Below are 18342 nucleotides of genomic sequence, written 5' to 3' on the forward strand. Positions count from 1 at the left end.
CTCTCTCTCTCGCTCTCTCTCTCTCCCCCTCTCTCTCCCCCTTTCCATACAGCAAATATGGACAACATATCACTTGTGAGCACATTCACATGTTTTCAAACAGGTCAGCAAACCTGCTTTTCCCCATAGCCGCTCAACATCCAACGCTTTCACTGCAGCAAGGGATTCTGGGTAGTGAAGTGCATATGAACACACAGGGTGTCACTTCCCCCCCCCCCCCATATTTGACCCATATTCAGGTCTCTGCGGTCCTGTTGTGTCCTTTCTCTGCAGTAAGGTCCCTGCAAACCCAATTCCCGTTGACCAACCCTACGGACACAGAACACGCCAGTTGTAGCATTTTCAATTTTAATTGATATCCTACAAGGAAAAATATAAATAAAACACACGCACATTGTAGAAACGTTTCTCTGCCACTGGCAGTTCTCGAACATCGCGGGACTGAGGAGTTCAGTACAAGGAATACATTTCTCCCTATCACTTTTTTTTTTTTGCTAACGCTCTTCCCTAAGTTGCGGCACAGAAACACAAAATGACACAATCGGCACACTAACGAAACGCACGTTTGGGGGAAAAACACAATGCTTTTTCTTTTCTTATTTTTTCGGGTTGAAAGGGGGACCCACTGTTAAGGCAGGCTGCATTGTTTCTGATAGTATCTTTTAGTTTTTTTGTAAGTGAAATCTACACCAAACAAAAACTTATAAGGGGCGGAATATCTAACGAATGAGAGATCTCTTCCTTGTGGGTTTCTGATGTTCACACCGCCCCCGAACGTCCACTTGTGGGCACGTGCGATAACACACGGCTGCTTGCGGACGTCTCCAGGCGCAGAAACTCTGCCTACTACAGTACTTTCTTGCAGTTGACGTCAGTCGGGTGACGGACTCGGCAGACTTGGTTGAGGCTTAAATGATGCCTAATTTGCTCGACTCGTTCTCCAATGGGGTCTCGCTGGTAAATCTGAACACTTTTCCCATTAAAATGCCATTTTTTGGGACCCAGAACCCGTGAATCTCAATGATTTTGGTTGTTTAAGGTTGACCTGTCTGTCTGTCTTTATAATATGTCGGTCCCTAATCCAAGGGTTGGCCAGCTCCAGTTCTCAAGGGCTACCAAGAGGCCAGGTTTTAAGGATATCCCTGCTTCAGCACAGGTGGCTCAGTCTTTGGTTGAGCCACCTGGGCTGAAGCAGGGACTGATTGAGCCACCTGTGCTGAAGCAGGGGCCAATTGAGCCCCCTGTGCTGAAGGATATCCTGAAAACCTGACCTGTTGTGGCCATGGAGAGCTGAAGTTGCCCACCCCTGCCCTCACCCTTCCTATTGGTCCTTTCCAAATCCAAATACGTATGTGGCAAAACTGAACATATATTGACATCAGATGCAGGACGGAAAAGCCTTTCTTGCAGACTCAATTTGTTCACAGCCATTCGCTATGTAGTAATTGATTATGTAATGACGAGGTAAAGTCTCTAGGCCCACGTTAAGTCTCTTATTTATAATGCATTATTGGCATTACGTGTTCTTGAGAAAGAAACGGCTGTGCATACCCTACAGGATAGATATTAAAGACCCAAATGGGCACAGCACACAAGGTTTGTTTAAAAAGGGTTGCGCCAACATCCCAGGGCCTTAATCAATGACGTTTGGCATTTCTGGACCAACACAAAAAGCAGCCGCGAGCCTTTAGCGTCAGGGCACTGTGACTGTACCAGGCTCCCCTCTTACCTTAAGCATCCTGCCTAGCCTCCCCCTCGGCGGCGGGGGTGGAGCAGTCTGGGGGGGGGGAGGAGCCAGGGAAAGGTCATATAGGACAGAGGCAGGGGCGCGAGGTCAGTCTGTGCCCTTGCCATTAATTCCCATCCCAGCCTTCCCCTTTTTTTTTAATGCATACTGTTAATATGTGGATGTTACATTGTTGAATTTTTCAAAAAGAAAAGAGGAATATTTAAAAAAACAAAAAAAAGACGTTAAGTAAATGAGGAAAGTGAAACATGAGAGTTAAGGGCGGAAGTTCCTGAAGGAAGGGAGATGAGTCTTCATTGATGTTGGCCCTACGGGGTCAAAGTTGTCAGGCGTTTGTTGCCTTTGTCGCGGCGGCAGTTGGGGGGGTAAGTGCGGTTATCCTTGCCAGACGGGGCTCCGTGTTTGGTAAAGCCCGGGGGTTGCTGGGTGGCGAGTGGGCGGGGCTCATTTAAACATGAGTTCTTGGGGAGGGGGCACTGTCGCCAAACAGCTAGGCCGAGAGGTCACTCGGCTGGAGGGGGTTACGGGCCATCGGTTCAAGGACCTTTGGCCTTTACCCAATGAGCAAGCGCTCTGGCAGGGGGTAGCCCTTATCAGGTTATTCAATGTTTAATAAAAAGCCGCTGCTTTGTCCCTCCAGACCCTGCCTTTGTGGTGATTTATGTATTGGTTTGTCTGGGTCACTGGGAATAGAGGGGGAGGGGAACTCCCTCGCAGTCTGCAGGGTCACGGCATTTTTATAGAAAAGTACTGATGTTTACCAATGAGAAACCCACTGAAGTCTGAGACTCTGATACTAAAGAGCAGTATGACGGACTCCAAATTAATCTGGCATCTGTGATTTGAAATAACCGGTTCTCAAGCATTTCATCGGTTAAACAAAATGAAATCGGTTGTGGATTGTTGATGTCAGGGGGAAGCCATCTTGAAGCTGCTGATGTCGCTTCCTGTGACAGGATGCTTCAATCTGCAGCACTGCTGAGACTATGGCTAGGGCCTCGGGTTGTCTCTAGTCTTTGCCTCAGAGAAATAGGGACGGGTGCACTCCCTTATTGTACATGGATGCCTGGAACCTCACTGCTGCTCCATAATACAAATTACATCAACACATTCAAAATGGCGACTCCCCTGGCCAAGATTGCCAACATCTGAGGAAAACTATGTTAGGGAGATTTGGGAGGAAATTGAGTGGTATGTGCTCATGTTCCATTGTCTAACACTGGAAAACAGAAATATTTATCAGTGTAAAGTAGAAAAGTATATACAGTACAGTATTAGAAAGTAGCAATCACTGGTGTGCTGTGAGAGACACAAAAATATATCATTATGCAGCAGTGAGAGAGCATTGACCCTCCGGCCATTTTGTGCCCAGGATTGGGCATGGTAAATTACTGCATTTTCCTAAAGTAATACTGTCTCCCTAACATAGAGCGAGACATGGCCATTACACTTCAGACAATATCATTTATAAATTAACATTTACTACTTTTAATGGAAACTAAAAGGTTTAATTAACCTCTTCAGTTACACAGGTCACGTAAATATTTAACGTTTTCTTTTTCTATCAAATGAAAACAATATTTCATTTAGATGCAGCCTGCCTTACAAGTGTTTATAGAGGGATACAGGAAAAAAAGCATTATATTCACATTAAAACAAAAAGAGACCACACTTAGGAATATGTTGTTTTTTTGTTTGTTTTTTTTTACTATCTCTATACATAGTTTTATATTATTTATTTTTTTAACAGGTCGACTAGAACTGCGGTAACATTTCTACGCTAGCCCTAAGCTGGAGTCAGAAATATCCTACACATGAGTTAAAAAGTTTATCAGTTATCACCTTATCTACATTATTGCACTAATATCGTGAACATTGAAGACGTCTAAGGCAAAAAGGGAAGTTTGCTACTTAAATTGTCTATATATACTCGGTGTTTTAATGTACAGGGTCTCACTCGAGAGGAAGAAAGGATGTGTAGGCCTCACTTTGGCCTATACACCAAAGCCCTAACACCAGGAAGAGACAAAGAGGAAGGGACATTGTGCTGTGACCGCCTATCCCGCCAAAAAAGTAAACACATTTTTCAACAGTTTTTGTAGATTTGGAGAATGTCCTCTCTTCCTGACCTTGGCTCCTCTGTTGTGAGTTGAGGGGGCTTAAACCACAGGTCGGCCATTTTGAATGTGGTGTGTAAGCCGCTCCTTTTGTTACGGCAGTCAGTCTTTCCTCAGGAGTGACGGCACTTCTGCTTTTGCTAGTAACGCTGTAGCCCTTTGCACGAGTTTGTATTTGCTGAAGCCTTGACAGGGAGCCCCTGAAAGCGCAGTGGTGGCTTCTGGGAAATGAAGCTGTTGACAATTATGCTGTATGGAAGGGAGTTCCTTCCACTCCTTGTGTGTGGTAACAGTATAAAGCGTGGAAATCCCTGTTCTCAGTGAGTAACACGAAGGTAGCCCCTGTCCCTGTGTGTGTGACATTAGCAGACTAAAGGAGACCCCTCCTTGTGTGTTAAGCTTTCACACTGAGGGAGACCCTCTCCCTATGTGTGACACTTGCAAACTGAGGGAGTCCTCACCATCTGTTTTACACTAGCAGAGGGAGGGAGCCCCTCTCACTGTGTGTTACACAAGGAGACTGAAGAAGCGTTGTTCTTGTGTGTGTCTCACACTTAGCAGACTGATGGAGCCCCTCTTCTTGTGTGTGACACTAAATGACTGAGGAGGATCCTGTGTGTGTGTGTGTGTGTGTGTGTGTGCGCGTGTGACTCTAGCAGATTGAGGAGGGTGCTCTCCCTGTGGGTGGGTGTGTGTGTTTGTGTGTGTGTCACTAGCAGACTGAGGAGGGTGTTCTCCCTGTGTGTGTGTGTGTGTGACACTAGCAGACTGAGGAGGGTGCTCTCCCTGTGTGTGTGTGACACTAGCAGACTGAGGAGGGTGCTCTCCCTGTGTGTGTGTGTGTGTGACACTAGCAGACTGAGGAGGGTGCTCTCCCTGTGTGTGTGTGACACTAGCAGACTGAGGAGGGTGCTCTCCCTGTGTGTGTGACACTAGCAGACTGAGGAGGGTGCTCTCCCTGTGTGTGTGTGACACTAGCAGACTGAGGAGGGTGCTCTCCCTGTGTGTGTGACACTAGCAGACTGAGGAGGGTGCTCTCCGTGTGTGTGTGTGTGCGTGTGTGTGTGTGTGTGACACAAGCAGACTGAGGAGGGTGTTCTCCATGTGTGTGTGACACTAGCAGACTGATGAGGGTGTTCTCCCTGTGTGCGTGACACTAGCAGACTTAGGAGGCTGCTCTCCGTGTGTGTGTGTGTGTGTGTGTGTGTGTGTGTGTGTGTGTGTGTGTGTGTGCGCGCGCGCGTGTGACACTAGCAGACTGAGGAGGGTGTTCTCCCTGTGTGTGTGACACTAGCAGACTGAGGAGGGTGTTCTCCCTGTGTGTGTGACACTAGCAGACTGAGGAGGGTGTTCTCCCTGTGTGTGTGACACTAGCAGACTGAGGAGGGTGCTCTCCCTGTGTGTGTGTGACACTAGCAGACTGAGGAGGGTGCTCTCCCTGTGTGTGTGTGTGTGACACTAGCAGACTGAGGAGGGTGCTCTCCCTGTGTGTGTGTGACACTAGCAGACTGATGAGGGTGCTCTCCCTGTGTGTGTGACACTAGCAGACTGAGGAGGGTGCTCTCCCTGTGTGTGTGTGACACTAGCAGACTGAGGAGGGTGCTCTCCCTGTGTGTGTGACACTAGCAGACTGAGGAGGGTGCTCTCCGTGTGTGTGTGTGTATGTGTGTGTGTGTGTGTGCGTGTGTGTGTGTGTGACACAAGCAGACTGAGGAGGGTGTTCTCCATGTGTGTGTGACACTAGCAGACTGATGAGGGTGTTCTCCCTGTGTGCGTGACACTAGCAGACTTAGGAGGCTGCTCTCCGTGTGTGTGTGTGTGTGTGTGTGTGTGTGTGCGCGCGCGCGTGTGACACTAGCAGACTGAGGAGGGTGTTCTCCCTGTGTGTGTGACACTAGCAGACTGAGGAGGGTGTACTCCCTGTGTGTGTGACACTAGCAGACTGAGGAGGGTGCTCTCCCTGTGTGTGTGTGACACTAGCAGACTGAGGAGGGTGCTCTCCCTGTGTGTGTGTGTGTGACACTAGCAGACTGAGGAGGGTGCTCTCCCTGTGTGTGTGTGACACTAGCAGACTGAGGAGGGTGCTCTCCCTGTGTGTGTGACACTAGCAGACTGAGGAGGGTGCTCTCCCTGTGTGTGTGTGTGACACTAGCAGACTGAGGAGGGTGCTCTCCCTGTGTGTGTGACACTAGCAGACTGAGGAGGGTGCTCTCCGTGTGTGTGTGTGTGTATGTGTGTGTGTGTGTGTGTGCGTGTGTGTGTGTGTGACACAAGCAGACTGAGGAGGGTGTTCTCCATGTGTGTGTGACACTAGCAGACTGATGAGGGTGTTCTCCCTGTGTGCGTGACACTAGCAGACTTAGGAGGCTGCTCTCCGTGTGTGTGTGTGTGTGTGTGTGTGTGTGTGTGTGTGTGTGTGTGTGTGTGCGCGCGCGCGTGTGACACTAGCAGACTGAGGAGGGTGTTCTCCCTGTGTGTGTGACACTAGCAGACTGAGGAGGGTGTTCTCCCTGTGTGTGTGACACTAGCAGACTGAGGAGGGTGTTCTCCCTGTGTGTGTGACACTAGCAGACTGAGGAGGGTGCTCTCCCTGTGTGTGTGTGTGTGTGTGTTTGTGTGTGTGTCACTAGCAGACTGAGGAGCGTGCTCTCCCTGTGTGTGTGTGACACTAGCAGACTGAGGAGGGTGCTCTCCCTGTGTGTGTGACACTAGCAGACTGAGGAGGGTGTACTCCCTGTGTGTGTGACACTAGCAGACTGAGGAGGGTGCTCTCCCTGTGTGTGTGTGACACTAGCAGACTGAGGAGCGTGCTCTCCCTGTGTGTGTGTGACACTAGCAGACTGAGGAGGGTGCTCTCCCTGTGTGTGTGACACTAGCAGACTGAGGAGGGTGTACTCCCTGTGTGTGTGACACTAGCAGACTAAGGAGGGTGTTCTCCCTGTGTGTGTGACACTAGCAGACTGAGGAGGGTGTTCTCCCTGTGTGTGTGACACTAGCAGACTGAGGAGTGTGTTCTCCCTGTGTGTGTGACACTAGCAGACTGAGGGATCCCTCTCCCTGACAATAAAAGACTGAAATAGCCCCTTTAGAACATGGTCCAATAGAAGTGCTACATTTGATCAAATACCCTGATTCTTTAGCCAAAATTGGGCTTAAAGAGCCCATAGGGCAGACATGTCACTGTACTTGCACCTGCCCGTTGGCGCCAGTGGATGCCCAAGCAGTGAAAGGCTTAAAAGCCGAATTGTACACACATACACAGAGTGGAATGCATTGCCTATAACACCACAAACTGACACTAATACACACTTAGCTACATGGGCTCTGCATAGGCAGTGTTCGGGAGGGGGAATGCTTACTATCAATTTCTCAGCATGCTGCAGGAGTTTGTACTGAAGGGGTTAAACAGAACCCCCTCCCCCCTCCCCATCCTTCTCAGCCTTTCAAGGGGGAAGGTAGTTGTGGTGACCCAACTCCTTAAATTCCTTATTGCTATGGTGTGCAACAGACCCCTTTGGCCAGTCTGAAGCAGGGGGAGGGTCCGAGGTGTGTATGGGTAGACAAACAGAGTGGGCAGGGTGTGCCTTACCGATGCATGAGTTTGATCCCACAATCCACTTCTTGTGCGATAAGAGGGCGTGTTAAACGCTAACCACTGAAGTGGTTTGGTCAATGGCTTCAAAGTTCGGGAAACCAGTTTAAATCCCAGTGTTGGTTTTCAACGTGACCGTGAGCAAGTCACTTTATCTTCCTATGTATCAGACATTGATAGATTGTAAGCTCTGTGGGGCAGGGACTAATTGTGCATGCAAAAATTATATATACAGCGCTGAGTACAGTGTCAGAACTACAGGTATATGAGGATTAAATGTTATTCTTCAAGGGTAGATAGGCGATCTTAACTTTTCTGGCTTCCAAAAGCCCCATACAGTAGATGGAGTTTCCTCTTATCACATAAGAACTGGACACGGTTAAACTGTTTATAAATCGAGGTTGAGCACCCCTATATATTATGGATGAATGGAACATTCTCAAGAGCTTGCAGAGGTTCTGTCAGGTTAAGCGTCTCCATGGCAAGTGCCTGAGCCAATAAGTGCCCTCTTCACAATTGTCTAAGCCAATCAGAGTGTTCCATATCCAAGCCGTGCGTTAGCCAATCACACAGCGTGTTACAACAGTGTGGGGAAACCTCTTATCTTTCCCCGTGAGAGCTTTTCGTGTTGCACACACAAAAATAATTCCAGCACTCTGATTGGCTAAATCTTCAGCAGCCAATGAGAACGGCCAGCTCAGCAAGCCAGCTCAGCCTAATAACGTGGAATGTTCTATATCGGAAGTTTTCAGAGGGGTGTCTAATAAGTACCATTAATAAAATGAAACCTGAAATATTTTCTCAGTTTGTCCCATAAAAAATATATAACATCCACAATAAAAAATAAATTAAAAAAAGACCCATTTCTGATATGTGTGTAGGGATTGTGAGGTGTGACCTTGTATCTCATAAGAGGGGTGGGGGTTCTTCTTCCACAGATCTATTTCCATGAACGAGACACCACTCTTATAAGTTAAGAAGTGGTCTCTGATACAGCCTGTAAACTATTGAAAGTGCTGTACTGCAAGCCCTTTTAAGTCTGGATGGTCGAATGGGAGAAGTTTAGGGGGAGGCCTGAACTGACGCTGCCTTCGAGGTCCTGTCTATTATTGTCCTGCAGGGTTTGGCTGGACGCAGGGTGTAGAGAGGACTGTTACTGACACAGCCCTTGCTGTAGTGTAGGGGTTGGCTGGACAATGGGTGTGGGGGAGCTTTGCACTGACCTTGCCTGGGCTGTTACTGTTCTGTGTATGAATGTCCTGGCGGGTTTGTAGAGGGTGTGAGGCAAGGCACGCCCTGACACTGCCTGTGCTGTATCTGCTTGGAGGTTCAGTGTGTAGCTTCCACTGCCCATACTCATCCTACAGCCTTCTGCGTGGGTTTAAGGTTTCTGGTCCTTCGATCCCGAGGCAGAAAGGGGTCAAAGTAGTAAAGAAATACCAATCCTACTAAGGTTATATCCAGGTCCGATCAGAATGCCCAGTAACACCCTCCCAAACCTGGAATAATAGTTCACTCCTTCTCTATCCCCCTCCCCCGCCAGCTTCTAATTTTTTGCTTGTAGGCTCAAGACTATGTAGTCCCCCATGTGATCAGACCTGTTTTAAGTCCTGGACAGGAAGTGACCATGGCTGGGGTTGATGACATCAACCAGCAGCAGTATCCCATTGAGAGCCCGCCCTACACACAGATCTCTATGGCAGTGGCCAGTAGCATCTGAGCTTTGCTCTTGTCCTGCCGCACCTCCGCCCTGCCAGCCCCAGATGAGGACTGGCTGGAATCTGGCAGAGAGTGGGAGGTGCGGGGAGAGGAGCCTCCTTCAGTGAGGATTGTCCTCTTCAGCGGGGTGGGATTCTCATGACGTTGGGGTGCCACCGGCAACTTGTCTCCCGCCTGCTTGCGGGACCGGTAGGAAGGTCTACGCCTGGCCTCAGAGAGCAAGTCGTACTTGATGTAGAAGAAAACCTCTTTGACTGGGCTCCTCTTCTCTGACTCTAAGGCCAGAAGGCGTTTGAACATCCGCAGGGCGTTGTCGGAAAACCGCCGCCACTGGGAGGGCAGCCCGGGCAGGCGTCCCTTCTGCCAGTGCACAAATTCCTCAAAGAAAGCATCTCCCGACGATGCCGACTCCCAGGGGAAATTTCCAGTAAGGACACAGAAGATGAGTACGCCAAAGGCCCAGACGTCCAAACTGGTCTCTACTGGGAAGCCCTCAGAGCGGCTGGCCTGGCACACCTCAGGCGCAGTATATGGGATGGTGCCACTCACCCGCTTCACACGGCAGCCCACTTTGCGGGTCATGCCGAAGTCGGCCAGCTTGACCCGCCGACACTCACGGTCGAAGAGTAGGACGTTCTCGGGTTTGATGTCACGATGAACCAAGCTCTTGCTGTGCATGAAGTCCAGAGCCAGGCCCAGCTGCTGCACACAGCGCTTCACCATGTCTTCTGGGAGACCCACCTGTGGGCATGTGAGGAAGGAGAGGGGTGAGTTGAAGGTCACTAAGAACGGGCTCCACAGAACAAACCTCAAAAGTCATCAGAGAAGTAACGTAAATGGAAAACACAATCAATCCTTCACAGATGTCTAGTGTCAAAGTTACACACAGACAAATCAACCCATAGCCAATCATACATACACACCCAGCCACAGCAGCACCCACACACTACCAAACCAACAACCAGCCATTCACTCCTACACATACCCAGCCAAACCAACTTACAGCCAATGACACATGCACACACCCACTCAACCAAAACTACAGCCATTGACACCCAGACACCAAGACAATCCAAACTACAGCCAAACACTACACGCATAGACAACTACAGCTGCACACCCAGCCACACAAGTATAACTAATCCCACACACTTATGCACACCTCTCACAAACACAGCCATACCAACACTCACAAAACCAAACCAATACACCTACATAAATCCAGAAAGACCACCATGCCCCTGTAATAGACTCACATCTATACACAACTATCCTTACTCACAGCCACGTCTATACACACCTATAGCACGCAGACATGTCTCTACACATCTACCATCACTCACAGCAATGTCTATACACACAGCCATGTCTCTACACACCTACCATCACTCACAGCCATGTCTCTACACACCTACCATCACTCACAGCCATGTCTATACACACCTACCATCACTCACAGCCATGTCTCTACACACCTACCATTACACACAGCCATGTCTCTACACACCTACCATCACTCACAGCCATGTCTATACACACCTACCATCACTCACAGCCATGTCTATACACACCTACCATCACTCACAGCCATGTCTATACACACCTACCATCACTCACAGCCATGTCTATACACACCTACCATCACTCACAGCCATGTCTATACACACCTACCATCACTCACAGCCATGTCTCTACACACCTACCATCACTCACAGCCATGTCTATACACACCTACCATCACTCACAGCCATGTCTATACACACCTACCATCACCCACAGCCATGTATATAAACACCTACCATCACTCACAGCCATGTCTATACACACCTACCATCACTCACAGCCATGTCTATACACACCTACCATCACACACAGCCATGTCTATACACACCTACCATCACTCACAGCCATGTCTATACACACCTACCATCACTCACAGCCATGTCTATACACACCTACCATCACTCACAGCCATGTCTATACACACCTACCATCACCCACAGCCATGTCGATACACACCTACCATCACTCACAGCCATGTCTCTACACACCTACCATCACTCACAGCCATGTATATAAACACCTACCATCACACACAGCCATGTATATAAACACCTACCATCACTCACAGCCATGTCTATACACACCTACCATCACTCACAGCCATGTCTATACACACCTACCATCACTCACAGCCATGTCTATACACACCTACCATCACACACAGCCATGTCTATACACACCTACCATCACTCACAGCCATGTCTATACACACCTACCATCACACACAGCCATGTCTATACACACCTACCATCACTCACAGCCATGTATATACACACCTACCATCACCCACAGCCATGTCTATACACACCTACCATCACTCACAGCCATGTATATACACACCTACCATCACTCACAGCCATGTCTATACACACAGCCATGTCTATACACACCTACCATTATACACAACCATGTCTATACACACCTACCACACACACAGCCATGTCTATACACATCTACCATTATACACAACCATGTCTATACACACCTACCACACACACAGCCATGTGTATACAGACCTACCATCACACACAGCCATGTATATACACACCTACCATCACACACAGCCACGTCTATACACACCTACCATCACACACAGCCACGTCTATACACACCTACCATCACACATAGTCATGTCTCTACACACCTACCATCACACACAGCCATGTCTATACACACAGCCATGTCTATACACACCTACCATTACACACAGCCATGTCTCTACACACCTACCATCACTCACAGCCATGTCTATACACACCTACCATCACTCACAGCCATGTCTATAAACACCTACCATCACACAGTCATGTCTCTACACACCTACCATCACTCACAGCCATGTCACTACACACCTACCATCACTCACAGCCATGTCTATACACACCTACCGTCACACACAGCCATGTCTATAAACACCTACCGTCACACATAGCCATGTCTATACACACCTATAACACGCAGATGTGACTATACACACCTACTATCACATGAAGACATGGCTATATGCACCTAACACATGAAACCGTGTGTATACACACCTATCACACGTACACATGTCTATACACACCTATCACACGCACACATGTCTATACACACTGAGCATCAGATAGTCATGTGTTTATATTTTCACCCATACACACATGACCACATATACCCAACTACATACAGGGGCACGCCTGTACTCACCTAACCATATACAGTATATATATATATATATATAGGATCACGTGCACACCCAACCACACAGTGCTGTGCCTATACACAGAGTGAGTAATACACAGTGATATGGGGAATGGGGATCAGAGAGAGCAGCACTCCATCTAAGTCGTGTTACTGCTCACCTGCGGCGGGATGATATCGAAAAGGTCCCCAGCGGGGGCGTACTCCTGGGCGAAGACGTAACACTCCTCCGTCTGGAAGAGGACGTGGAACGCGCGTACAATGAAAGGGCTGCAGGACAGGGCGCTCGTCACGCTGAACTCGCGCAGGAAACTCTTCAGCTTCGTCTTGTTCTTATTCACAAACTTCAGGGCCATCTTGTTACCTGCACAGCACGGGGACAAGCGGAGCTCGGCATCAGCAGGGTTAGGTGACCTTCTAACACAGAGCGATGTATACAGGATAGATACACTGGCACACTCTTATCTGCCTGTATTGCTCAAAGATGAAGCTGGGAGAGCTGTCCCTTCACATCCGTGTCCCTCTCACATACATATCCTGTGTGTCACCCATGTCCCTCTCACATACATATCCTGTGTGTCTCCCATGTCCCTCTTACATACATATCCTGTGTGTCACCCGTGTCCCTCTCACATACATATCCTGTGTGTCACCCATGTCCCTCTCACATACATATCCTGTGTGTCACCCATGTCCCTCTCACATACATATCCTGTGTGTCTCCCATGTCCCTCTCACATACATATCCTGTGTGTCACCCGTGTCCCTCTCACATACATATCCTCTGTGTCACCCGTGTCCCTCTCACATACATATCCTCTGTGTCACCCGTGTCCCTCTCACATACATATCCTGTGTGTCACCTGCGTCCCTCTCACAAGTGTCCCCTGCATGTTACCTATGTCCCTCCCCAGGGTCCCCTGCTTTTCCATTCCTACCATGTGTCCCCTATATGCATCTGCTACCTTTCCCAGGTGCCAACCTCCTTCCTACACGTGTCTCCTGCATTTCCCGTGTCCCTCCCACATGTCCCTCTCCATGTGTCCCCTGCATTCTCCCGGTGTCCCCTTCTCAGAATGTCCTCCCATGTCCCCCGCCTGTCCTCTCTTCCTCCCATGCTTCACCTGTCTCTCCCTCTCACATCCCCCTGCACCCCCCACCCCCCTTGTTACCTGTGCTCTTGTGGGACACCAGCTCCACCCGGCCGTACGTCCCCTTGCCCAGCTCCCGGATGAGTTCATAGTGTTTCTGCACCTCGCTCCCGGACAGGCTGCGAATAGCCAGCGCCTGCATGTCCTCCGTGATCACAGGAACCCCGCAGCACCCCAACTTCCGAACCGGTTCCTGCTCAACCGACCCCGCACTCATCCTCCCGCTGCTGGGACACAGACACAAATTGCCCCGTTAACCCCTTCACAGCAATATAACACACAAAGCAAGTAGGCCCCCGGCCCCTCCGGCAAAGACGCTTAAAGATGCATGTGCTTCAATGTAAATCAATACTAAGTAGGACTATCTATATATAAAAGTGGCACTGTGTGCTCATTTGCATGTCATTTCCCAGAATCCCTTGCTGCAGTGGAAGTGCTGTGTGCTGGGTGATAATGGGGAAAGGCGGGGTTGCAGACCTGCCTAAGACATGCAGATGAGCATACAGCTATATTTTCATATATATATATATATACTGAGTTAAGTTATGGTGAGTAAAAAAAGTGACAAAAACCCTCCACAGGAAAGCAATATATATATATATATATATATATACCAGGGATGCTGTTAAAAATCAAAAAAGAAGCTTTTTTAACCTCACCAAAGAGGAGCACCTTGCAATCAAGTCACTTAAGGATAATACAGCAATTATTATTAAGTCAGCGGACAAAGGGGGTGGCATAGTTGTGATGGACTATGAGCAATATAGAGCAGAAATAATGCGGCAACTTAATGTATGCTTGCATTACAAAGCACTGAAAGGTGATCCCACATTTATAAAAAAGAGATTGATACCATAATACAACTTGGCATTAACAATAGGTGGATATCGGAGGAAACGGGGAAATTCTTAACACAGGAATTCCCGATCACTCCAGTGATATACATTTTACCCAAAGTGCATAAGTCTTTGACCTCTCCACCAGGGAGACCCATCATTGCGGCAATGGGCTCCCTATGTCACCCCCTCTCTCAGTATATTGACTTTCATCTACAGCCGATTGTGGTCTGTACGCCAAGCTATATAAAAGACACCACTGACTTTATTAATAAATTGGAAGCCTTGGATTTTGACCTTACTAACTGCCTCCTGGTCACATTGGATGTTTCGAGCCTTTATACGAATATTGGGCATGCTGAGGGTATGGAAGCAGTAAAGGATCATCTAGACAAATTCGTTGGCTATACTGGTCCGCCAATAGAATTTTTACTTCTGCTTATAGAAATTGTGCTCCATAAGACTTTTTTCAAATTCGAGAAAAAATTATTTCTACAATGTATGGGCACAGCGAAGGGGTCTAACATGGCCCCATCGTATGCCAATCTGTTTATGTCCCAATACGAACAAACCCATATCCTGTATGATTCCCCATATGCTAATAATATCAGGACATATATGAGATATATTGACGATCTGTTCCTGATATGGGATGGCTCTGAAGCAGACCTGTTGCAATTTTTGGAATACCTGAACTCTATTCCGTCAAACATAAGATTTACCCTCAACTACAGCAATGAGCAGATCGTCTTTCTTGACACTGTTGTTTACAAGGGACCTACCCGGCTGCTGACGAAGATTCATCATAAAGCAACAGACAGAAATACCCTACTTCTGGCCAGTAGTCACCACCCTGACGCTCTGAAGAAGGGGTTGCCGTATTCTCAATTTCTTAGGGTCTTGAGGATCACCAGTAGGAGTGATGAGTGTGAGGAAGCGCTACAGTGTATGACACACAGGTTCCTTGCAAGAGGTTATAACCACAAAGAGGTCAAAGAGGCCATAGCCAAGGCAAGAAGGTTTTCCCGTGATCAACTCCTCAAACCAACCATCCAAACCAGCACTTCAGATCGTTTTGGGATTAATACCACTTTTAGTACTTCATCATGTACTATTCGTAGAAGTATCACGAAACACTGGCACATCTTGGAAAACGACAAAAGAATTGGGAAAACCTTCACCAAACCACCATTATTCTGTTACCGCAGGGGCCGAAACATAGGTGACCTATTGACACAGGCAGATCCGGTATCCAAGTATGCCAGCCCTACAAATTGGCTCTCCAAACCTCCCGGTGTACACAAATGTCATGGCTGTATAAACTGTCAACACATGATATTGGGGAAAAGCTTTGTCCATCCACACAGTGGAAAAGCCATTAAAATAAAGGATTACATGAACTGTGAGAGTAAATTCGTTGTATACATCATCCGGTGTCCATGTGACCTGTATTATATTGGTAAAACCACACGCATGTTGAAGGAGCGTATGAGCTTGCACCGCTCCTCCATCAGGAAGGCATTACTTGACAGTACGAATAATGAGGATCTCAAACTGCAACCGGTAGCGAGACATTTTAAAGATCACAAGCATAGCTTGGCAACGCTACGATGCATGCCCATCATGCAAGCACATGCTGGCCCCCGTGGAGGAGACAGGGGCAAATTGCTGTTACAACTTGAAACTCGCATGATTTTTGAACTGAACACAATGGCTCCGCGAGGACTAAATGAAGATTTCAAATTAGGATGTTTTTTGTGATTGCATCTTTTGAATTTTGGTTCTGTGTCCTTTTCTCTTCATTAATGCATAGATGCTCATAATTAGGTTTCCATTGCCGGGACTTTGCATTATTGTTCCCCAATGGCGCAGTATGAATATTAATATTTAACCAGTGTAGCCTGGAGCTCCCGTGGCTCCTGGAGACCCCCCTCCCCTTGGGCAGCTCGGTCGCGGGTGTCGAGAGACCCGACGGCTGCTTCCAAGGGTGGGGGCTGGAGCAGGGAGCAGCGCGGCTTCTCCTGCCTGCGGCCGGTTGCCGGGGACGCGATCGGGCGGTTGCTAAGGCCGCGATCGCGTCTCTAAGGTCCCGGCGGCCGGACAAGCAGGGCGCCGCCATTAAGAACCCTGTTGCGCATGCGCAAGGACGCGTAGGCGCAGGGAAAGCCCCCGAGACAGGGATAGCTCGCGTGAGAGCAGGGAGAGCTGAGGGAAGGTCGAGGCAGCCCGGGAAAGCTTGCGCAAGCGCAGTGAAGGTAGGGAAAAGCCCGCGAACCCCTAGCCTACCAGGGAAGGCTCTGAGCTGGGACTACATATCCCAAGAGCCTTTGCGAGCCCCATGTGACCCCAGGGAGCCAATAGGGCTTAGGAGACCCCTGGGAAAAGAGATACATTTGGCGGGCTTGGAGCACGTTAGATCAGTCAGAGACCGGAGCAGCCAAGGGAAGGAGGTAGGGTACAGGAGTCAGGGACTCCCTGTACTAGGCCAGCACCCCCAGGGCCCGAGATAGCTCAGCTCCCCAGTAAGGTGAGTGTTGCCAGGGACAGCCCTCAGGTTAGGGACCCTGCCACTTACATTAGTGGGAGCTGGGAAAGGAAGGTTATAGATAGTTGGAGTCAGGGAGCTGTGAGGGAAGGAAGGGTGCGGGGAGCGAGTGCAGCTCCTGCCCCACATAGGTACCCACACCCCAGGTAGGCCCCAACTCCCCACTAGTTTAGTGGGTAAATGCTTAGGGAGGCCCAAGATAGGGACGCTGCCCTTAGTGTAGAGTGCTGCCTTGTCAGAGTCACGGCTGTTAGTGCTGTGAGGTCTGACAGGCAGGCACCTTGTTGCGCAGCACGTTGGCTGCAGCATCCAGTGAGCTACAGCTTGCGGCTGTAGGCGCTGGGACTCGTTAGGTCTTAGTAAGTACAGTCAAGGCTGAGAAGAGTTAGGGGAGTGGGGCAGGTTATTAACCCCGGTAGGCCTCTAGGAGTTTTCCCCAAAGCCACTTTAGGTTGCGGTACCACAGGGACAGGCCCTAGGTTAGGGTTCCTGTCACGTTAGTACCAAGTGTTAGTTAGGGACTCAGCGGACGCTGCGGTTCCTGTAAAGCGGTTCGGACCCACGTTGGGGTCCGCAGAGACTATTCCAGAGGGAGACCGCCCTGGCGGTCCGCGTACAAAGGAGTTCGGTTGGAGGATCAGACGGATTCATCACACGTCTGACCCTTTGCGAAGCCAGTTGCTGATCCGAGTACCGGAGTGCTCGGCAGGTACTATACAGTCATAAGTGCACCAACGGGCGCTTAGTATAATAGTGACTGCGCAGTCACCCATTGACTCTGTCTGCAAGAGTGCGGGACATTGGGTGGGGTTCTTTGGACACTGGGTGGGATCACCTGGTGTTGGGGAAGCGTCCTGCTGGACGTCGCAGTTAGTGTCTCCTCGTGAGAGGGACACCGGTTATGTGATACCTGTCATGATGTGTTATATTCTGTTCTAACCTAAGTAAATAGTATTAGTTATTATATATCTGTGTATGAGTATTGATTGTTGTGATTGTCCTGCGAGGAACCACTCCCCCTCTGGTGGGAGCCATCGCAGGTGGAGGCGCTGAATTGAGTAAGTGGTTACCCCTTTGTATAATTGCCCCAGGTTCCCCGTGGCGGAAGCTCAGCCCTCCTGCGAGCCAACAGGTAATGCACCACACCTATGGTAACACCGTATGTTCCTTGCACCCACATCAGATCTGCGATTGGGGGGGGGGGAATACCCGTTACACCAGTATGCCATTTACAATTGCCTAATTTATATGCATGTTTTTGCTCTACCTCCTACTTTCCCTTGTTATCCCTACCTCCCCTTGCCCTCCCTCCCCTTGCCATCTAAACAGTCACCCTCAGCTCTGGAAATTGTTTTTATTCCCCTTATGTGTTGATTCACTTGTTCCTTCACT

General features: G+C 49.0%; 1 protein-coding gene across 4 annotated transcripts in view; it reads right to left on the reverse strand.

Annotated features, from left to right (window-relative positions):
* Positions 1-331: 331 nt before the first annotated feature.
* LOC142463517 (serine/threonine-protein kinase SBK1-like) overlaps positions 332-18342 on the reverse strand; it is a 51629-nt gene continuing 33618 nt past the window's right edge. For 2 of the 4 annotated variants that reach the window (XM_075566373.1, XM_075566375.1), the window contains exons 2-4: positions 13591-13793; positions 12580-12782; positions 332-9916 (exon numbers count right to left, since the gene is read on the reverse strand). In XM_075566373.1, coding sequence (XP_075422488.1) covers positions 9137-9916; positions 12580-12782; positions 13591-13786 — 1179 coding nt within the window. In that variant the 5' untranslated portion in view covers positions 13787-13793 and the 3' untranslated portion in view covers positions 332-9136. Of the gene's footprint in view, positions 9917-12579; positions 12783-13590; positions 13797-18342 lie in introns of all 4 variants that reach the window. The other 2 variants (XM_075566372.1, XM_075566374.1) reach the window with 1 other exon arrangement.

The sequence above is a fragment of the Ascaphus truei genome, chromosome 11 (assembly GCF_040206685.1).
Source record: "Ascaphus truei isolate aAscTru1 chromosome 11, aAscTru1.hap1, whole genome shotgun sequence".
NCBI lineage: Eukaryota > Metazoa > Chordata > Amphibia > Anura > Ascaphidae > Ascaphus > Ascaphus truei.